Raw genomic sequence first — 23,122 nt, forward strand, 5'->3', positions numbered from 1 at the left:
CGATCGTACCTCCTGCTGCAGGGAAAGGATCTTCTCTTGAGGGAGAAAGACCCTTGACCGACGAGTGTCGAACAGTAGGCCTAGAAAGACCAAACGTTGGGTAGGAACCAGACAGGACTTTCTCCTGTTGACGATCCACCCGAAATTGGAAAGAGTGTCCAGGACGATTAACAAACTTTGGTGAGCCTGTTGAAATGAGGGAGCTTTGATCAGAATATCGTCGAGGTACGGAAAAAGAACGAGACCTCTGACTCTCAACAAAGCCATCAACGCAGCCATGATCTTCGTGAAGACTCTGGGAGCGGTGGCGAGACCGAAGGGCAGTGCGACGAATTGGTAATGGTGCTGCCGAATCGCAAAACGCAGAAACTTCTGATGTCCGGAGAAGATTGGAACATGTAAATAGGCATCTTGGATGTCTATTGAGCACATGAATTCCTGCTCCTCCATGGAAGCGATGACCGAGCGAAGCGACTCCATTCGGAAGTGGCAAAGGCGGACTCTCTTGTTGAGCAGCTTGAGATCCAAGATGGGACGAACTGCGCTGTCTTTTTTCGGCACTACAAACAGGTTCGAATAAAACCCTGTGAAGCGCTCCGATTCGGGAACGGGCACAATCACTCCAGAACTGAGAAGAGAGGCGATAGCCGTAGAGAACCCCGGGATCAAGGCTGGATCTTTTGGAGGCCGGGATTCGAAGAAACGATCCCGTGGAAGAGAGACGAACTCTATCTTGTATCCTGAGGATACGACCTCCCTGACCCAAGCGTCCTCTACGGAGGCCAGCCAAACTTCTCTGAAGAAAAGAAGTCGACCTCCCAATTGGAAGGGCCCCTCGGGTGCCCGACGATAGTCATGCTGATGTAGACCGTCCAGATCTAGATCTGGACGGTCTGCCCTGGGAAGAGTGGGATCGCCAGGAAGGAGTGGGTCTGAAAGAAACTTTCTTCCTATCCTGGCGTGCCTGCGGTCTCTGTTGATTGGAGGAGTTGTCCGCCGTATTGAAACGGCGGAAAGTCCGAAAGGGTCGAAACTGACGCCTTAGTGGAGGTCTGCGAGGCTTGGACTGAGGGAGGAGTGAACTCGTGCCTCCGGTGGCGTCCTTAATAATCTGGTCCAATCGGGACCCAAAAAGGCGCACCCCTTGAAAAGGCAGGTTAGTGAGGGACTTTTTAGAAGACAAGTCCGCTTGCCAGGCCTTTAGCCAAATAGTACGTCGAATTGCAACTACGTTGCTTGACGCCTGAACTGCGCAGGATGCTGCATCCAAGGAAGCGGAAAGAAGATAGTCCCCCGCATGGGAGATCTGATTGGCGAGATCGGCCAAACGCTCCGGTTGCGCCTTATCTAGGATGCCCTGACGGAGGTCGTCTGCCCACATCGCTATGGCTTTTGCTGCCCAGGATGAAGCAAAGATTGGACATACCGCCGCTGAAGCCGCTTCGAAAGCAGACTTTGCCAGGGATTCTATAATCCTGTCATTAGAATCTTTTAGGGACGCCACGCCTGAAAGCGGGAGAACCGTGTTATTGGAAAGCCTGGACACGGGCGGATCCACCGAGGGAGAAGCAGACCAGTTGTCCGTGAGCTCCTTAGCAAACGGATAGAGTACGCCGAGACGCTTCCCTCTTTGAAAGCGTCTGGTCGGATCTTCTCTTTCCCTGGTAAAAATCTTTCCAAACTCGGAATGGAAAGGAAATACCCTGGAGGGAGTTTCTGCCCGTCTGAATGAAACCTCCTGATCTGAGGATTTCACAGGGGATTCAGCAATATCGAAGGTATGATGGATCGCTGCAATGAGGTTCTGCACTGTGACCTTCATGTTCGCATCCTGGTCTGAATCCAGCTCTAAAATCCCCTCAGATGACCTGTCCGAAAACGCTTCACCTGACTCGGGAGAGGAGGCCCGAGAGGGAGGTTGCTGAGATGGGCTATGCGGTGAGATGGGGCTAGGAGAGGATTCCGGCTGGGGATCTCGCCTGGGTCGTTTGCGACTAACGCTGGCTGACTCAGATGGAATCTCTTGGGACCTGCTGGGCCCTGCCGAAGTGTCCAGGGGCAACTTATCCAGAACGGCAACTAGGGATTGAGACACCTTGGTGAGGTCTGCCACTGATTGAGATAGAGAGGAGGCCCAGCCAGGCATGGGGGGTTCACTCTCACCTGGGGCCGTAGATGGCTCCTGGGCCATAGAGCGGGTACGATCAGATTTCGAGTTAGACATAATGAAAACCTGAGGTAGTGCCGGAAGGTTGGGGGACAGAAGGCGGAGAAGGGTCAGTCTGCAGTGCAGAGCTACTCACGGACCGGTGTCCCCAAAGCACAGGCTGCTGGATATCCGGAGATGTGCGTCCGGCTGACAGGCTGTGAAGATGGTGCCTGCCTGTACAGAAGCGAGCGTCCAGGAGAAGGGGAAGGGCAGAGCTCGCCGCAGGGTTACCCAATCGCTGCCCTCTGGCCATAACAGGCTGAGCAGGAGAAGGAAAGGCGGGGGGAGGGCCTGGGGAGAGCGGGAGAAAAGCCCGCTTAGAAGAAAGGGGCGGGGGGCGTGGCCGCGACGCTGCGGTAGGCCCGAACAGAAGCCGGGGCCTAAATTAGTTGCGGCGGCCGCCTGTCAGCAGGGGGTCGGCGCAGAGGTCGGGACAAGGACGCCGCCGCTGGAAGCTGCTTCCCAGTATGGAAGAAGGGGAGGGAGAGGCCCTGTGCTCTCTGTCCCCAGAAAGGGGGGAGGGAAGGGGAAGAGCGGAGGGCAGCAATATAAGGATGATGTGCCCGTAGGGTGGCTGCGGAGAACCGCAGCGCCCGCATCCCTGTGCCAATGAAGAGGACCCCCTGTCCGTCGGGAATGGGCAGCCAGGTAAAATAAAAAAGGCCATACTCACCCATCCCCGATCCATTACCTGGATTGAAGAGCTCCTGTGTCTCCTCCAACCGACAGGCTCTGGTAGGCGAGTGGGTGGGAGACTGGCGACAAGGACCCCTGGAGTCGCTGGCACGTCTTGGTGTCGGCGTCCGTCTGGCTGGTCCTGTCGCGGAGAACTGCAAGGATACGGGGTGGCAGTACACGCCGTACTCGCAGACTCCATGTGGGAGTACAGATGTGACTGTTCACTCTGTATCCCTCCGTAGAACCTGTAAAGGAACGACGCACGACGAGGTAGATAAGGGTCTAATCAAAGACCCGTGTCCACCTCCTACTGACACTAAGCTAAACTGAGGAAATCCCTGCCGGTCGGTGGGGTGTACACTGCGGAGGAGGAGCTAACCTTTTTTTGCATAGTGTCAGCCTCCTAGTGGCAGCAGCATACACCCATGGTCTCTGTGTCCCCCAATAAGGCGAACGAGAAAATACTTCTATTAATAAGTGGCAATTATCATAAGATCAAGTGAATGTTTCTTACCTTCCTACCATAAAGACACTGGAAAAAGATGACTCCCACCGACCATACGTCTACTTTATTGGAAATCTTTGGTGGTTCTTTGCCCACCACAAAACACTCCGGTGGTAAATACCTGGGGGGATGGAAAAAAAACATTACACAGGGCAATAATGTAGGTGAATATAATGCACAGTGCCCATAGTGTAATAATACTCATGGTCACAATGGCGGATGCCATGGAGAACACAACGGGTTATTCCCATCCTAGAAAGTGATGGCGCATCGGTCTAGCTACTGATCACTATGATCGCTGTTCCGACCTCTTTAACTCTCCCTGATCCCGATGGTAAAGAGACACTTCACCTTTTAAGATCCATTTTGTCTGTATGAACCCTCACTACAAAATACCAGGATGCCCAGTTCTGTATCAGCTGCACATTTACCAGTATGTTCCAGCTCCTTGTGATGTTAGGTCCATCCCATCCACACCGTAGCTGTCGTCATCCATTATTTTGGACAAGCCAAAGTCTGTGATTTTAATTTCCCCGCATGCTGTGCCATCGACGAGAAGTATATTTCCTGTAAAAAAGTACATTCATGTGAATACTTTACCAGTATGAAAACCACAGCGGCTCATGTGTGATATCCTCATACATCTCACACCTAACCAGTGGGTTGCAAGCGCCTGGGGTATGGAAGGTACTTTGCACCCCACAAAACCATGAACTGTTTGTGTTCCTTCCATCAATCCAAAAATTAAACGGCTTCTCCGTCAAATACATGTATTGTAACTTGTGGAATACACCTCCTCCATATATCATGTGTTCATTAGCTGCTGATCTTTTGTTATCTGTGTTGCTTCTCATACAGAGTGCAGCAGTTGGCTGTGGTGCTCTGCATAGGCAGCAACTGAATTGAGAAATCTCACTTCGTTATAATTTGCTTTGTCTATCTGTCTGTGCCTATGCAGAGCACAGCAGCCAATGACAAATTCCTCTCTACCTGCTGCGCTCTGCAAAAGCAAACACTGGGTGGTCATCACTATAGGCTTGCAGGAACTGATCACTCGACAGTGCAGATGGACCTACCCAACAACAGCCTTCTGTTTAATTACAAGAACCCTAGGCAGGCCCTCAGCTGCCATGATAACCCATCGGCACCCAGCGATTGTGCGAGGCGATGGGTTTTGGAAGTGACTCCTTTACCCCCCCGACCTCCTATATGCCACTTCCACAAATGACAGCGGCATCTACTGGAAAACCTAGTAAAACAAAGCCAGAGGAGACAGAAGCTACATTCCCCAAATCCTTCCCCACCTACCTGGCTTAAGATCATAATGGATGATGGGAGGTTTGATCTCGTTGAGATAACGTAGTGCATTGACTATTTGCATTACAATGGACCGGGCTTCTTTTTCAGTCATCAACTTGTGCTGCTTTAGGTAGAAGTCAAGGTCGTTACCTTCACAGTATTCTAGAACTGTACAAAACCTGAAAAGAGAGAAAATTACCCAGAATGAAGCAGAACACTAAAGCCTGTGCGCACAAACGTCAGTGTAGAAAATAAGATTACCCGACCTGCTAGAAATCTAGCCCTACAGATCCAGCGGGGGTCATCACCCCGTTTACTGTGCACTGGAGCCGCCATAGTATGCGACTATTGCACAAACGTTCACACTCATGGCGCTACAAACTTTATTTTTTTCCTCAATGCAACATCTATATACAGCTCACGATGACTTCAAAGTGAGTGTCCATCCCTCACCACCTCGCATTTATTTTAATTGAATCACTTTTGTGTTAATCCTATTTTTATTTCCTTAATTTAATATTTTCCAGCTTTCGAAAATGTGACAATCTATTGTAAATATACTTAGCAATGATTATCCATCTCTAGAAATTATAAAGGAGTTTTCTAACTTCTTGGAAAAAAATACAAATGTTTGAAATAAAAAAAACAAAAAAAAAAAAGCAGCAGTCGCCTCTTCTCTCTCCGGGATCCAGCACTGAGACCCTAGCTGTGCTCCAGCCTTTAACTACAGGTAGCCAGTATGTCACCACTGCAGTCAATCAGGGAGCGGCGATCACGTGCTGTACATTACTGCCATCACCTCTCAGTGCTGCGCCATTATCGCAGTAGTAGGGCACATGGCTACTGCACAGACTAATTGATCCCTTAAAAAAAAAAAGAACTGCTGAAGGAGCTAAAAGCAAACAGCACATCACAAACAATAAGCCCTGTAGTGAAGGTAGCTACCATTTTACTTTCAAAACTACATTAAATGGCAGTGAAAAGTATTGGGACACAAGTCTTAATCACCGAGTTCAGGTTTTTCATTCACTAACATTTCCACAAGTGCATAAAACCCAGCACCTAGTTATGCAATCTGCCTTTACAATCATTTATCAAAGACTGAGTCGCTACCAAAAGGCTCAACTGCCTGCAAACCTTACGTCACCAAGCACAATGAAAAGCGTCGGATCTAGTGGTGTAAAGCAGGCTCTGGAAACGGGTTTTGTGGAGTAACAATTCATGCTTTTCTATCTGGTATCTGACTGACGAGTCTGCTTTTGCTCTATGGCAGGAACACGTTATCTGCCTGACCGCACTTTCTCGGCTGTATTTTGGTGGAGGAGGGATAACACTACGGGGCTTGATGTTCAGGGGTCGGCCTTGGTTTCTTAGTTCCAGTTAAGGGAAGTCTTAATCTTTCCGCATGAAAGATATTTTGGACAATTATAGCTTCCAACACGGTGGTCCACAAAGGCATGTTTGGTGTGGAAGAACTTGACTGACCCGTGGAGAGCCCAGACCACAACCCCATCCAACAGCTTTGAAATGAACAATAATGGAGACTGTGAGCCCGGCCATCTTCTCCAACGTGGAAATCTGACCTCGCAAATGCTTTTTTGGATGAAGGGGCAAAAATTCTCTCAGACATTCAAAAATCTTGCAGAAAATCCTCCCAGAACAGTGGGAGCAAGTTATAGCTGTAAAGTAGAACCGACTCCATAATAAAGCCCCTGTAGGCTCATGGTGTGAAGGTCCCAATACATTTTTCCATATAGTGCCTATTGGGGGACAAAGGTGTAAATAGGACACGGCTGATATTCTATTTGTAGGTGACCAAAAACTTTGTCCAGTCAAAGTAGGAAGTTTGTAGATCGTTTTAGAAAAATGGGGGAAAAATAAATTCCCTCAAGTAACCTGTAGCCTATTATGATCCTCCGATTTAAGTATAGAGCAACACACCATAAATTATATCACATTTCCGCCAATATTAGCTAGTCATGCTGCTTCTGCTGGGTTGGGTACTAAACAATTCCCGATCTGACCAAGAATGGCCACCCCCTCCTGTCCTTCCTACCATCAGATTAATGTATAGAAAATGTAATTTATGTTCTAAAACTTCATCACTGCCGTATAATAAAATAATGAAACTAATCAATTTCCAGAACGCAGGCCATCCACTTACGTGTCTGTATCCAGAGAAAAGTAATCGTAAAGTTTAACTATTCGGGGGTGATCGAGTTCTTTGTGTATTCTATACTCTCTGCAGGCGTGCCTAAAACAAAAATAGGCAAGTTATATAATACGGCTGCCGAGATGAGTGGCGGGTTTTATTATGATAGGGCACAAATAAGTATTTACTTGTGATAGTTTTCCTTCTTCTCGTCTCTCCAGCTTTTGTTGAGTTGGTGAATTTTCACAGCAGCGTATCTTTGTTCATAAAGATCAAAAGCCTGAAATAAACATTGAACACCATGAAAATTATACTTAAAGCACAAAGTCGTCTGAAGGAATGGAAAAACGATGCACCGGCTGCAGTCACGGCAACCCATGCGAAGCTTCTATACCTGTCCAGCAGCTGAATACTACAGAGGGACGGAGGTGTCAAATACCGTCAGCAACAATTCAGCCCCAAGTCACGAGTCTGGGGACCACCCATGTTTGCTTTCAACAGTTATTTTATGTCGCCAGACTCCCTTTAATATAAAGGGGAAATAAAAACGAAGACAAAAAATGGGATTGGTGGACCTTCGTTGATAAAAATCCCTGACAAATGGTTAACTCGAATTGTGGATGTATCCTATCATCCGTACAGCGTCTGAAGGTGCCGGCCTGACCATGGACCTCTCCAACCAAACTAACAGTCACAGCTCTCAGCTTAGGGGGCACAAACCTGGCAACAGATTGCACTTAACCCCCCAACAACGAAATCCTGTGACTTAAGAGACATGCGCTAACTGTTAATCAAATTAACATCAAACACTGGAAAACATATATCCCACAATTCACATATGAATGGGATAACCAGACAGAATACATCAATACAAATCTTCTCAACAAGCCTTATAGTGTATTAGGATGCCAAGTGCAAAGTCAAGGTCAAAGGCCGCACTGCTGGCAAACACGATAAAAACAAACTAAAAATACCCACGATCCGAGGTCTCATCCCAGTCTACACGCACACATCTTCACCAGATCACAGAGACTCGAGGTCAGTGCAAGCCAAGTGCCGGTAAACCAAAGATAGAATGAAAGGAGTAGCATACAGCCTTAAGGATGGAGGGCTATACAAGGAGTTTTTGGATTCATACAAATATATATATTTTTGGGGATCACTTTTTCAGAAACGTCCAACCACAATATTCAGGTTTGGCTTGTCTAATCCAACATAAAGCTACAATATACAATGACAAAGAGACAACTACAAGCAGCATGCTCCAAACATTAGGAATGAACCTTTACATTACCTACTGCCCAGCATGAACCATTAGCCAACATGCTGCCCAATATGGACCATTACCCGACCTACTGCCCAGCATGAACCATTACTCGACCTGCTGTCCAGTATGAACCATTACCCGACCTGCCGCCCAGCATGAACCATTACCCGACCTGCCGCCCAGCATGAACCATTACCCGACCTGCCGCCCAGCATGAACCATTACCCGACCTGCCGCCCAGCATGAACCATTACCCGACCTGCTGCCCAGCATGAACCATTACCCGACCTGCTGCCCAGCATGAACCATTACCCGACCTGCTGCCCAGCATGAACAATTACCCGACCTGCTGCCCAGCATGAACCATTACCCGACCTGCTGCCCAGCATGAACCATTACCCGACCTGCTGCCCAGCATGAACCATTACCCGACCTGCTGCCCAGCATGAACCATTACCCGACCTGCTGCCCAGCATGAACCATTACCCGACCTGCTGCCCAGCATGAGCCATTACCCGACCTGCTGCCCAGCATGAACCATTACCTGACCTGCTGCCCAGCATGAACCATTACCTGACCTGCTGCCCAGCATGAACATTACCTGACCTGCTGCCCAGCATGAACCATTACCCGACCTGCTGCCCAGCATGAACCATTACCCGACCTGCTGCCCAGCATGAACCATTACCCGACCTGCTGCCCAGCATGAACCATTACCCGACCTGCTGCCCAGCATGAACCATTGCCCGACCTGCTGCCCAGCATGAACCATTACCCGACCTGCTGCCCAGCATGAACCATTACCCGACCTGCTGCCCAGCATGAACCATTACCTGACCTGCAGTCCAGCATGAACCATTACTCGACCTGCTGCCCAGCATGAACCATTACCTGACCTGCAGTCCAGCATGAACCATTACTCGACCTGCAGCCTATAATGTATATTAATGCTAACAGCACCCAACAACTAGGCAAAAACTAGCAATACAACTTCTAAGAAAACTGTGCAAATGAGAAAAACCCAAGAGTTGAACCTCACACCAAGAACACTTCTATAAACATCACCTTGTAGACTTCACTAAAACCGCCTCGTCCTAGTAGATGAAGTAATAAATAACGCTCGTTCAACGTGGGGTGATCTTTAAACCTGGAGAGATTAAAAAAATATGTAAAATCAGAATAGAATAGACATTTCAGGGATTTAAGTTTCCTATTCTCTTATATACACTCACTGTGAATTATCTTCATTATTAATTCTTTTCAGCTCTCGAATGTGAAGATTTCGAACTCTTTCCAGGCGCTCCAGCTCTGCTTGGATTTCAGCTTCCTCCTGCAAATCGACAAATTGCAAAGCACTAATGAATACGCTCATATCGCTCCTGACCTATATCCCCCCACTAATAAACCATTAATACAGAGATTCAATGGTTTCCCGCCTTCACAATTTTTAAACAGGAATTTCACACCATGTCAACAGGATATGCCAAAAATGTCTAAACTGCAGAGGTCTTAACTATCAAGAAAACAGTGGCCTCAATCTCTAAAATAGGGGCACGTCGTTATTATATGTAGATGGGGAGGTGGTCATGCATGTGTGCTTCTCTTTCCATTGAGGTATATACGAGGAGCCTATTTTTGATGCTTCCACAACATTGGGGGGAGATTGTTAAATGAACCAAAATTACATTGTAATTTGCACAAAAAACTGATGTAAAGCTCAATTTTCAGGTTTTGGGAGGCTCATGCTTAGATGAATGTTTGGGACCAGCACTACACATCTGCTGAATACACTGTAGCGGTACAATTCTATTTTATCAGGAGCTGCACAATATACTCAATGACCACAACATGGTGCAAAATACTTTTAAACGGGAAATGTCACTTTGAAGCATCCAGGAAGCTTATTATAGAGCAAAGGGATGTGAGCGGTCAGACATAAACATTTTGAAGCTTAAAGAGGATCTTTCACCAGATTAAAACTGGCCAGTTTTTGCTTTTATTTTATTCGTACTGCTTCCCTGAGCTTTCATTTATTCTAAATCCGCCATACAGTTCCAGAGATATGAGCCTTTTTATTTAGTGCTAATTTTTCTTGTCTTTCCTAAAGGGGCTCACAGGGTAATAATGCAAAGCAGCCTAAAAACACACCCTAGAGGATCTTGTGAGCCCTGCCCCCATAGTAAAGATGGGAGAGAAAACACACTGCAGTCATGGCTGAAAATGTTGGCACCTTTTAAATTGTCCCAGAAAATGATCACAATTCCACATGTTTTGTTGTACACATGTTTATTTCATTTGTGAGTATTGAAACACCACAAAAAAAAAAAAAACACAGAGGAAAAAGGGAGATTTGGACAAACTTTCAGGCAAAACCCCAAAAATGGGCCACACAAAATTGTTGGCAAAATTGTGAGTAAACAACTTTGTTTCAAGCATGTGATGCTTATTCAAACTCACAGGTGGCAAGTAACAGGTATGTGCAATATGAAAATCACACCTGAAACCAGAGAAAAAGGGTAGAAGTTGACTCAATCTTTGCATTGTGTGTCTGTATGTACTGGAGAACAGAAAGAGGAGCAGAGAACTGTCTGAGGACTTGAGAACCTAAATTGTTGAAAAATATTAATAATCTCAAGGTTACAAATCCATCTCCAGAAATATTCATGTTCCTTTGTCCACAGTTCAGAACATTAGACGTAAATGACAGAGAAAAAATTGACAAAAGGCTGCAACACAGGACAGTCCAGAAGTTGGTAAGCAGTTCCAATCAAGTTGCAAAGAGTGTCAGTGTGAACGATCTGTCAACATTATATTTGCATGAAATGAAACGTCAGGAGACCCAGGAGGGCTCCACTGCTGACACAGAGACATAAAAAAGCTAGACTGCAGCTTGCCAAAATGTACGTAAGCCAAATTCCTTCTGGGAAAGCGTCTTCTGGACAGATACCAAGATAGAGCGTTTTTGTAAAGCGCATCATTCTACTGTTTACTGAAAAAGGAATGAGGCTTATAAAGAAAAGAACACAGAACCTACAGCCAAATATGGTGGAGGTTGAAAGATCTTTTGGGGTTGTTTTGCTGCCTCTGGCACTGGGTGCCATCTGTGTGCAAGGCAACATGAAATCTGAAGATTACCAAAGGATTTTGAGTCACATTGTAGAGTCCATTGTCAGAAAGCTGGGCTTGCATCCTAGATCATGGGTCCTCTTTCAGGACAATGACACCAAACACACTTGAAGAAGCATCCAGAAATGGATGGAAGTTCTGGAAAGTTCTGAAGTGGCCATCAATGATTCAGGATCTAAATCCCATTGAACACCTGGGGAGAGATCTTAAAATTGCTGTTGGGAGAAGGCGCCTTCAAATATGAGAGACCTGGAGCAGTTTGCAAAACAAGAGTGGTCCAATATTCCAGGTGAAAGGTGTAAGGCCGGTTTCACATTAGCGCATTTTCAGCGCGCGCACGGCCGGGGGTAGCTCCGCCCCCGAGCCGGCTCTCTGCCCGGCGTGCCCGCCCCTTCCTTGTAGCGCCGCCTCCTAGCGGACAGCGGCGCCTGCGATCGGCGCACCCTATCTTTAGCATAGGGTGCGCCGATCGTGCGCAGGCCGTGCGCTAGTTGCGCTTTGACCTGCGCTGCGCACTTTTGACGGTGCGCCGTGCGCGCCAAAATCCGAAAAGTTTGATTTTGGCGCGCACGGCGCACCGTCAAAAGTGCGCAGCGCAGGTCAAAGCGCAACTAGCGCACGGCCTGCGCACGATCGGCGCACCCTATGCTAAAGATAGGGTGCGCCGATCGCAGGCGCCGCTGTCCGCTAGGAGGCGGCGCTACAAGGAAGGGGCGGGCACGCCGGGCAGAGAGCCGGATCGGGGGCGGAGCTACCCCCGGCCGTGCGCGCGCTGAAAATGCGCTAATGTGAAACCAGCCTAAGAAGCTTATTGATGGTTATAGGGAATGATTAATTGCAGTTATTTATTCCAAAGGTTGTGCAACCAAATATTAAGTTGAGGGTGCCCACAATTTTGTCCAGTCCAATTTTGCAGTTTTGTGCGAAATTATTGTTCCAATACACACAAAGGAAATAAACGTGTGTGTATAACAAAACTTGTAATTGCAATAATTTTCAGGGAAAAATATTTCATTTTCTGCAACAATTTTAATGGTGCCAACACCCTTGAAACCATAACTAATAAACCCTCAACAATAACTGTATATAAAAAAAAAGGCAAATATCTTTGGAAATGAATGACGTACAGTATTTGGAAAAAAAATTGGGGGGAAAAATTCAGGAGAGCAGAGAAAATAAAATAAGAGGCTTTAGTCTATATTCTCTTCCATTATAACTGCATATTACGCTATATATCCTTTATTTGCATATCACTGCCAATGATATGTCATCAGTGAAATAGTAAATCATTCCATACACACACCACCCTTGTAAAGTATACTGCCATGCAGAACACCTTATATACAATCTGCAATAGAGCACTAAGTTGGTGTGCCTTGTCCTGACATGACTCCACCATAGAAACGTTCATATTGGAGAAAAAAAAAAAAAAAAGATAAAAAATATGTACACACAAAGCATATTAAAAAAATGAGTTGTTGCAGAAAACACGGCACCTACCGGTCCATAATATGGAGAAATTTACAGAGACCCTCATACGGTGGGTTTACATGGTGCATGAGCTGCAAAACACGACTCAAACAAAACCAATTCCCACTATTCTCTGCCAGGTAGCCTTTTTGCCAAGAAATATATGGATGGAGCACAGGCGACAAATGCAGGAGAAAGAATGCTCCTTAATTGCAAGAGAAGCAGGACTTTTTAACCTCATCAATACTGCAAGGCAGGACTTTACATAATATGACATAATCCTTTGCAAGGCATACACCTTCACAGAGCAAACCAGTCTAGGAAAGTAACACTTATTTCCAGCTAAGATTAGCTAATAAAGCTCTAAAGCCGTCAGCAAGGAGACGGCTCCTCAGGTATCACAATCAATTCAGCCATTGACTGACATGTACATGGGAACACAGATGAGAATACTCCAAATCAGCAGTCATTGTTCCAGGAAGGATTTCTGTAGGTACAACGTGGAACCCGGGCACACAGACCAATGTACGGGGGGGTGAAAAAAAAAAAGACAATATGCAACATAAAGCGGAATGTCATAAAATAACACAATGACCAACACGACGCACCTTTTTCAAATGTCCAAGTCGAAGCTTAAAAATCTCTTCTTGCTCATGATATTCAGCAGGGGTTAACCTGAATAAAAAGAAAAGAATTGAGACATAGGCATTAATATTCACCAAATCTAAGATTTCCAGACATAGTCAGAGTATGTGTACAGCAGCTAAAGCCCAGGAGATCCTCGCATTCCCCGCATAGTTTATAGATGACATTTCACCATTTTTAAGTACATCCTTCCTACAAAGGAATAAAATGACCTCAATTCAGCTCGTCCTTCTGCCAGACTCAAGGAAAATTGGAGGTAGCTAATGTAAACGCAGAACAAAAAAAATGTAAAAAAAAGAATAAAATGTATTTATGCCAGCGCTCGACTACAGTAAGCAAGTGCAAAAAGCGAGTAAGCCTAGAATGGTCAGCAAATATCTTACCTGTAGAGTTGAGCGATACCGTCCGAAACTTCAAAATATCGGATCGGAATGGATCGGCCGATCTTTAAAAAAAGTATCGGTATCGCCGATGCCGATACCGGAAGTCCCATTCAAGTCTATGAGACTTCCGGTATCGGAATTGGAAAAACCCTTTCCTGCCCTTGTACAGCCTCTCGGGGGTCTGTACGGGCCTTCCGGGGGTCTCTGCCGGCCTGCCGGTGGGCTGTGCGGACTGCCCGGGGTCTGTACCAGCCTGCCGGGGGGCTGTGCCGGCCTGCCGGTGGTCTGTGCACCCTGTGGGGGTCTGTACCGGCCTGCCGGGGGGCTGTGCCGGCCTGCCGGGGGGCTGTGCACCCTGTGGGGGTCTGTACCGGCCTGCCGGGGGGCTGTGCCGGCCTGCCGGGGGGCTGTGCTGATGTCCGGGGGTCTGTGCAGGCATCGTCCGATGGGACTACAAGTCCCATCTGGCGATGCCTGCTACCATGACAGTGATTGACACATTAGCCAATGATGGGACAGTAGTAGTCCCATCATCCGGCTAATGTGTTAAATGTTAAAGAAAACAAAACAAAAAAAACAACTACATACATACTACATGCATGCTACATACATACTACATGCTACATACATACCACATATATACTACATGCATGCTACATGCTACATACATACTACATATATACTACATGCATGCTACATACATACTACATGCTACATACATACTACATACATACTACATATATGCTACATACATACTACATGCTACATACATACTACATGCTACATACATACTACATGCTACATACATACATACTACATACATACTACATGCATGCTACATACATACTACATGCTACATACATACTACATACATACTACATGCATGCTACATACATACTACATACATACCACATGCATGCTACATACATACCACATATATACTACATGCATGCTACATGCTACATACATACTACATATATACTACATGCATGCTACATACATACTACATGCTACATACATACTACATGCATGCTACATACATACTACATGCTACATACATACTACATACATACTACATGCTACATACATACTACATACATACTATGTGGTTTGTTATGTATGTATGTAGCATGCATGTAGTATATATGTAGTATGTATGTAGCATGCATGTAGTATATATGTGGTATGTATGTAGCATGTAGTATGTATGTAGCATGCATGTAGTATGTATGTAGTTTTTTTTTTTTTGTTGTTTTTTTTTAACATTTAACACATTAGCCGGATGATGGGACTACTACTGTCCCATCATTGGCTAATGTGTCAATCACTAACATGGTAGCAGGCATCGCCCGATGGGACTTGTAGTCCCATCGGACGATGCCTGCACAGACCCCCGGACATCAGCACAGCCCCCCGGCAGGCCGGCACAGCCCCCCGGCAGGCCGGTACAGACCCCCACAGGGTGCACAGACCACCGGCAGGCCGGCACAGCCCCCCGGCAGGCCGGTACAGACCCCGGGCAGTCCACACAGCCCCCCGGCAGGCCGGCACAGCCCCCCGGCAGGCCGGCAGACACCCCCGGAAGGCCCGAAATGACGGCGCATCATGATGCGCACACACCGCGCATCATGATGACGTCATTTCGGCTGTCAATCAACTTTGAACTTCCGATTCCGATGCTCGATATTGAAAAAATATCGGATGTCGGTATCGGAATTCCGATACAGCAAGTATCGGCCGATACCCGATACTTGCGGTATCGGAATGCTCAACACTACTTACCTGCCATATTGTAAGCCTGATCATAGGCGATCACCTACCTAATAGGTAAACGCACCCTCTGCAAATTCATCACTCATTTAAGTTGAGTCAGTCTGAACTGCAATACCAGACGCAGTCTTAAAAAACAGGAGGGGCGCTGTTTCTTTATACTGCCATGGGTTTTTTAAGGATAAGTTCACATTAGCGTTCGGGGTCTTTGAGGAGGGCTGCGTACTTCTTCCGTTAAGCTCCGCCTACTTCTGCATGCATCCTGCGTACCTATCATTAAGGCCTCTTTCACACATCAGTTATTTGCATCAGTTACAATCCGCCAAAAAGGCAGACAAGCGGATATATTCTCAACTGATGTGAACGGATGGCACAGGATCCGTTTTTAGACGGATCCTGAAAATGAGGAAATTTAAAGGAATCGCTGGTCGGGAAGGAGAGAGAGAGAAAAGGAGAGCGAGAGAAGAGAGAGAGAGAAAAGAGAGAGAGAGAAAAGAGAGAGAGAGAAAAGAGAGAGAGAGAAAAGAGAGAGAGAGAAAAGAGAAAAGAGAGAAAAGAGAGAGAGAGAAAGAAAGAAAAGAGAGAAAAGAGAGAGAGAAAGAAAGAAAGAGAAAAGAGAGAGAGAGAAAAGAGAGAGAGAGAAAAGAGAGAGAGAGAAAAGAGAGAGAGAGAGAAAAGAGAGAGAGAGAAAAGAGAGAGAGAGAAAAGAGAGAGAGAGAAAAGAGAGAGAGAGAAAAGAGAGAGAGAGAAAAGAGAGAGAGAAAAGAGAGAGAGAAAAGAGAGAGAGAAAAGAGAGAGAGAAAAGAGAGAGAGAAAAGAGAGAGAGAAAAGAGAGAGAGAAAAGAGAGAGAGAAAAGAGAGAGAGAAAAGAGAGAGAGAAAAGAGAGAGAGAAAAGAGAGAGAGAAAAGAGAGAGAGAGAAGAGAGAAAAGAGAGAGAGAAAAGAGAGAGAGAAAAGAGAGAGAAAAGAGAGAGAGAAAAGAGAGAGAGAAAAGAGAGAGATAAAAGAGAGAGATAAAAGAGAGAGAGAAAAGAGAGAGAAAAAAGAGAGAGAAAAAAGAGAGAGAAAAAAGAGAGAGAAAAGAGAGAGAAAAGAGAGAGAAAAGAGAGAGAGAGAGAGAGAGAGAGAAAAGAGAAAGAGAGAGAGAGAGAAAGAGAGAAAGAGAAAGAGAAAGAGAGAGAGAGAGAGTCTTGTCGGAATGTGTGCAAATTGCATACTTGTGGTCACATGATTGCCCGCTCCCGGCACCACAGAATCTTCACAGTGTGCAGAGTGACTGCAGACTTGTAGCTAAGGCCGGACAACCCTTTTAACAAAAAACACCAGACCACCCAGCAGGAAGAACAAAACAGCACCAACTTACAATTGGGGTAAACTAGGTTTCAAAAAGGGGTCATTTTCTGCCCCATTGACAGCTTTGTTTTTCCTCTGCTTTGGTTCAGAATTGGAGGACGGGGTCTGGGCACTGTTTGCAGATGGCGGTTTTCTCTTGGCCAGCTGCTTTCGCTGTCGTTCAATATCTTCCCTCTGTTGATTCAGCCATTCTTGTTGCCTGCAAAACAACCACAGAAATAGAGATATAAACGCATACATATAAAAATATACATACATAACCCACCGAGACATTTGTGACGCATTCATGTATTGAAACCATGTGGGAAAAAAAAACATGGTTGCCTTTGGGCTTTCAGAAAACCTAAAAGTAATCATACAAACTGCGACAAAGTTTCCCTACCGGTAGACCATCGGATGTGTATGGGAGTGTTCCCACTGACAGATGTTATGGGGCATGCTAGATTTCAAGATGCTAGATCCGTTTCCACAGAAGATATCCCTCTCCCCATTGACACCACTTGCTTGATTGAGGAGGAATAGCTGACATCTAAAGGCCGCCATTCACAATACACAGTCAGCCAAAACCTGGTGATTGCAGTGTATATGGTGGGCTTAAAGGATCTCCCCTGAAATGAGGATAGGACACCATCCTTTTGTTTTATGGCAAGATAAGCTGCCGTCAGAGGTCACTGGTTGTGACCTACTTTTCTCTTAATGGGATGGTCGGAAGGTAAAAGTAAATTTCATCCAAATCCCTATCAATTTGATGCCATAATCTAAGATATTTTCTAATATACTTGCTTTAAAAAATCCCTACCGTTCCCTAACTACACTGCTGTTAGGTCTATTGTTTTTTACTTCCTGCCTGACAACGATTCATTTGAGAGCCCCCAGTGCATTCTGGGATACCCAAACGAAGAGTCATCAGAGCAGGGGGCAGAAACTGAGGTCACTGTCACAGACTATGCCCCCTCCCTGAAGCACAGTGTCGTCAGTGACTCTTGTTTCAGGGGTTGGTCCTTGCGCTGTGTACAGTGACAGCACCCGCTCTTGTCAGCTCAAATCTGCGGTAACAAGCTGGCAAGATAGCAATGTTACAATACTCTGTATGCAGGAGATCAGCGCTGCCCTCGCAGGTGACGTCACTGCTCTCTGCCAGGTATTGTAACATAGCTGTGTTGCCAGTTCGTTGCTGCAGATCTGAGCCGACAAGACAACGCACGCTGTCAATGTGCACATCGCTCAGTGCTGGGGACAGGACAGGGACCAGCTCCTGAAATGAGTGCCACTGATGACACAATGTTTGAGGGATGGGGCAAAGGCTGTGACCATCTGTTTAACATACAGTGTATGCTTGGCCAATAATGATGAGTGAATGCGCTCGGATAACGTCTTATGTTTGGATGTTATTTGAGCATCTGGCATTGCTGGTATATTAGGTTTGAGTCCCTGCTGGCTCCATGATTTTGCAGCTGTCTGACAGACTCAACACATGTGAAGATTGCCCGTTTGTTAGGGAAGCTCTTACATGTGGCAGGGACTCTAACATAATATACGAGCACTGCCAGATGCTTGTATAACACCTTATCTGGGACGTTATCTGAGCAAGTTCGATTACCATTCACCACGAAGCCGAGCGTGATGTATATGAGGGCCAGGGTTAGGACAGATAGACTTCTCTTCAAATAAGTGTTTGTCAACAACTAAGGTGTATGGACATCTTTAAATTTTTACATTTAGGTTGAAAAGAAATTTTCAAAATGTAATCGCCTTTAAAAATCCAGAATTGATGCAATAAAAATCGTAAGATTTCGCCATTAACTCCAGTTTTGTCCTTTGTGAAAAAAGCTAGCATGAGAAGTCAATCCTTCCAAGGCACACAAGTTCCGTATTATTGTGGGCTAATAGAATCAGTGACCGAATGCCCACATGCAGACATGTATGATCTTATTTGGATCAGTTCTACAATGTACCGTGCTGGTGAACTATAAATGGCTTTTCCATGAATACATAATTTCCTGAAGCTCACAGAAACTAATTTAATATGTCACGTAGAATATTTCTTTGCATCAGCCTCAGATAGAACGTTCCTCGGCTGATCTTTTCCTGCCAGTAAAACACAATGACATCATTTGGCTCGTGATGAGTGATAATTCTAGAAATTCAAGAACATTACACTAACTTGACAAGGTTTTGAAAAGCAAATCCATCTGTCCATTGTTCAGTAAAGGAGGCCCCGTGCCGGACGGTGGTGAAGTGTCCCAGCCGCAATCTGTCCTGCATGCTCTTCTCTCTGCTGGCGAGCTTCTCCTGAGTGCTCTGTATGATACAAGCAGAATATCCGTGAGCCCTTACGCAATGCTCAGCGGCTATAATGCAACTCTATATACAAAATAAAGGGATAAACCAACAAAATGAGGCACACAATTTGCACGCAATAATACTGGGTGCTTTATGATGCAAGATCAGGGTTCAATGTCTTCAGCAGTTGCTACTGAGCAGATAAGATGGAATCAACCAATTTTGCTTCTCATATGTGAATAGTGAACAGCGCGGATCCAGGAGCCGCCAATTAGGGCAGTCCTTGTGAGGGACAGAGTTACAAATCTAATAAAAAGGGACCCCTTGTCTACCACTGCCCAAACAAGCCAGGATCTGCAAGCATCTCCACAGGGCTCCCTCTGCTGCCTCCTCATCCTCTTCGAAGAGGATGGCGCAATCTCAATGGCGGCACCGCAGCGGTGAAGGTCCACAATGCCAGTCTTGACAATACTATGCTGAGCACAGCCTCTGCCTCATTGCCAGGTATCATCCGAAAAAGGGCAAATGGAAGCGAAGTCTTAAAAAAAATCTCAAATTTTTATTATGCCAAATTGTGTCTCCTCCTAAACACCCCACTATTCCCCCTGGATTGACTTTGGCACTATGGATCCCAGAAAATTGCTGACGGCAATCCTGACGCTTCCAGCAAAGTTGTCATCAGGAGTTTAAAAGTTTTAAAAGAAGGAAAAAAAAAAATACTTTGTGAAAATCCCATGATGCAGAAACTTCTATTGATTTGAATGGGACTGTTTGAGATGAATGAGATGGTAGCAACAATTTCTGCATCAAAATTCACAGGGTGTGAACTCATCCTTAATACGAGGACCAGCAGCATGCCCTAAAATTTGCAAAGATTGGAGAATATCCGGAGTAATTGAACTGAAATATGCCCCAATTCATTTTTACATCAAGTTACAAATTTTAATACGCTTTGCAAAGTTTTATAGCCCTTTAAACTAAGATGGTGGAATTAACCCATTGTCTTCTTTCAGCAGAATAAATACGGAAATAGTGTTGAATAAAGATTTTTAAGTCTCTGGCAGACAGGTATGAAATTTATAGGATAAGGTGAACTTCCTGACTGCTGGGACCCCCAGAGATCCCGAATTCTGCAGTGCCCAGCAAGTTATCTCTTACCCAGGGATAAGGGATGACTTCCATACTTTGCACAATCCCTTATTCTTCAGGGGGTGTTTATCATCTCTTTTGAACACATCAGACCATGGCCATAACTGGACGGTTGTAATACAATTTAGCATCCATACTATGGTCTGAATTTTAAGTAAACCATAATCAGATCATTATAGGGTTTCATGAACTTGGAGAGTCCAAGTCTGGAGGCCGTAATAAGGAGGCTGAAAAGCAGCCTCATCGCAAAGCTCTGAACGTGGCCTAACCTTCTGCACCTTAACCAGAACTCACCTTTTCAATAAGAAGTTTTTTACTCATCGAAATACATTTATTTAACCTTTCTTTGTATTTTTCCAGAATTTTTTGCTGTTCATCTATTTGTCGTCGAAGATCACAGTTTGTCTAGAAGATGAAGAGAAAAAAAAAGAAAATGATTTTTAAAAATGCTAGTAAATGGCAGGTTAGTTTTCCCCCATGACATCATTGTTTTTCAGAGTGTGTTATTCCTGTCACCAGATACGTGTAGGTCCGGAGCTGGAGTCGTTGCGTACTAGACCTTATCTCCCTGCCCCTGTATTCCGCACACAGGGCTTTCCTACGCGGCTTCTCTACCGATCACTGCCAGACATCGTGGTGTAAGCATTGATTTCTGATGCTCCTTAGATTCTGACCCTTAAGGGCCTGTCACACTAAGCGATATCGCTAGCAATATCGCTATAACTTGTGACATTATAGCGATATTGCTAGCGATATCTCTGTGTCTGATACTTACCAGCGACCCGCTCCCCCGCTGGTTATCGCTGATCGTGCGCGAGCAGGCTGGACCGTTTCTCGTCGTCAGCTTCCTGCGGCGCTTCCTGTTGTGACGACGAACGACGCATGGAGCCGGGCGGGAGGACGCAGGATCGGCTGGTGTGACAGGTAAGTAGCGACCCCCGACCCATGCGATGTCGCTGGTGAGATCTGCCTGTGTGGCAGCTCACTAGCGACCACTTAGCGATGTACCAGCGATCCTGACCGCGTCATATCGCTGGTCGGGATCGCTGGTACATCGCTAAGTGTGACAGTACCATTACACCCTGGATAAGGGCATCTCCCTGCATTTTTTATAGCAGGTTTTTCTTATCACAATTTCTTGCTACTTAGTTCATGACAACAAAAAGTCAACATGAGAAAAAAAAAAAAAAAAATTACAAACCCTTACCCCAACATTCCACCAGACTAAAGCGCAAAACCCACCCAAAGCAGATAAGCTGAATAGGTCTCAAAAAATAAAGGGTAAAGGTAAAACAAATGCTTAAAACTATACCACTCCATGCCTTAAAGGCAATAGACACCCTTGACATGAAAAAAATGATTGTTACATATGTTAGTGGTCACATTCAGAAAATAAAATTGCAAGTTTCAATCTGCAAACTTCATTCATTTTCAGACACCCTGATATTGCAGGTAATAGCTTAATCCACACGTCAGATTTTGCTCTTTTTGCAGTATTTCTCCCAGTAATATAAAGTTGTGGCCAAAAGTATTGACACCCCTGCAATTTTGTCAGATAATACTCAGTTTCTTCCTGAAAATGATTGCAAACACATTCTTTCGTATTATTATGTTCATTTAATTTGTCTTAAATGAAAAAACACAAAAGAGAATGAAGCAAAAAGCAAAACATTGATCATTTCACACAAAACTCCAAAAATGGGCCAGACAAAAGTATTGGCACCCTCAGCCTCATACTTGGTTGCACAACCTTTAGCCAAAATAACTGCGACCAACCGCTTCCGGTAACCATCAATGAGTTTCTTATAATGCTCTGCTGGAATTTTAGACCATTCTTCTTTGGCAAACTGCTCCAGGTCCCTGATATTAGAAGGGTGCCTTCTCCAAACTGCCATTTTTAGATCTCTCCACAGATGTTCTATGGGATTCAGGTCTGGACTCATTGCTGGCCACCTTAGAAGTCTCCAGTGCTTTCTCTCAAACCATTTTCTAGTGCTTTTTGAAGTATGTTTTGGGTCATTGTCCTGCTGGAAGACCCATGACCTCTGAGGGAAACCCAGCTTTCTCACACTGGGCCCTACATTATGCTGCAAAATTTGTTGGTAGTCTTCAGACTTCATAATGCCATGCACACGGTCAAGCAGTCCAGTGCCAGAGGCAGCAAAGCAACCCCAAAACATGAGGGAACCTCCGCCATGTTTGACTGTAGGGACCGTGTTCTTTTCTTTGAATGCCTCTTTTTTTTCTCCTGTAAACTCTATGTTGATGCCATTGCCCAAAAAGCTCTACTTTTGTCTCATCTGACCAGAGAACATTCTTCCAAAACGTTTTAGGCTTTTTCAGGTAAGTTTTGGCAAACTCCAGCCTGGCTTTTTTATGTCTCGGGGTAAGAAGTGGGGTCTTCCTGGGTCTCCTACCATACAGTCCCTTTTCATTCAGGCGCCGACGGATAGTACGGGTTTACACTGTTGTACCCTCAGACTGCAGGGCAGCTTGAACTTGTTTGGATGTTAGTCGAGGTTCTTTAACCAACATCCGAACAATCTTGCGCTGAAATCTCTTGTCAATTTTTCTTTTCCGTTCACATCTAGGGAGGTTAGCCACAGTGCCATGGGCTTTAAACTTCTTGATGACACTGCGCACGGTAGACACAGGAACATTCAGGTCTTTGGAGATGGACTTGTAGCCTTGAGATTGCTCATGCTTCCTCACAATTTGGTTTCTCAAGTCCTCAGACAGTTCTTTGGTCTTCTTTCTTTTCTCCATGCTCAATGTGGTACACACAAGGACATAGGACAGAGGTTGAGTCAACATTAATCCATGTCAACTGGCT

General features: G+C 45.5%; 1 protein-coding gene across 6 annotated transcripts in view; it reads right to left on the reverse strand.

Moving 5' to 3' along the window:
• Positions 1–23,122, reverse strand: part of TLK1 (tousled like kinase 1) — a 321,524-nt gene that overhangs the window by 6,085 nt on the left and 292,317 nt on the right. For all 6 annotated transcript variants that reach the window (XM_073545859.1, XM_073545854.1, XM_073545858.1 and 3 more), the window contains 11 exons: positions 20,584–20,694; positions 19,022–19,158; positions 16,868–17,056; positions 13,315–13,381; positions 9,343–9,440; positions 9,176–9,257; positions 7,032–7,123; positions 6,856–6,945; positions 4,701–4,870; positions 3,824–3,959; positions 3,402–3,513 (listed from right to left, as the gene is read on the reverse strand). In XM_073545859.1, the coding sequence (XP_073401960.1) occupies positions 3,402–3,513; positions 3,824–3,959; positions 4,701–4,870; positions 6,856–6,945; positions 7,032–7,123; positions 9,176–9,257; positions 9,343–9,440; positions 13,315–13,381; positions 16,868–17,056; positions 19,022–19,158; positions 20,584–20,694 (1,284 nt within the window). The remainder of the gene's footprint in view (positions 1–3,401; positions 3,514–3,823; positions 3,960–4,700; positions 4,871–6,855; positions 6,946–7,031; positions 7,124–9,175; positions 9,258–9,342; positions 9,441–13,314; positions 13,382–16,867; positions 17,057–19,021; positions 19,159–20,583; positions 20,695–23,122) is intronic.

This window comes from Dendrobates tinctorius, unplaced genomic scaffold, assembly GCF_039654945.1.
Source record: "Dendrobates tinctorius isolate UK_male_01 unplaced genomic scaffold, ASM3965494v1 ptg000143l, whole genome shotgun sequence".
In the NCBI taxonomy this organism is placed as follows: domain Eukaryota; kingdom Metazoa; phylum Chordata; class Amphibia; order Anura; family Dendrobatidae; genus Dendrobates; species Dendrobates tinctorius.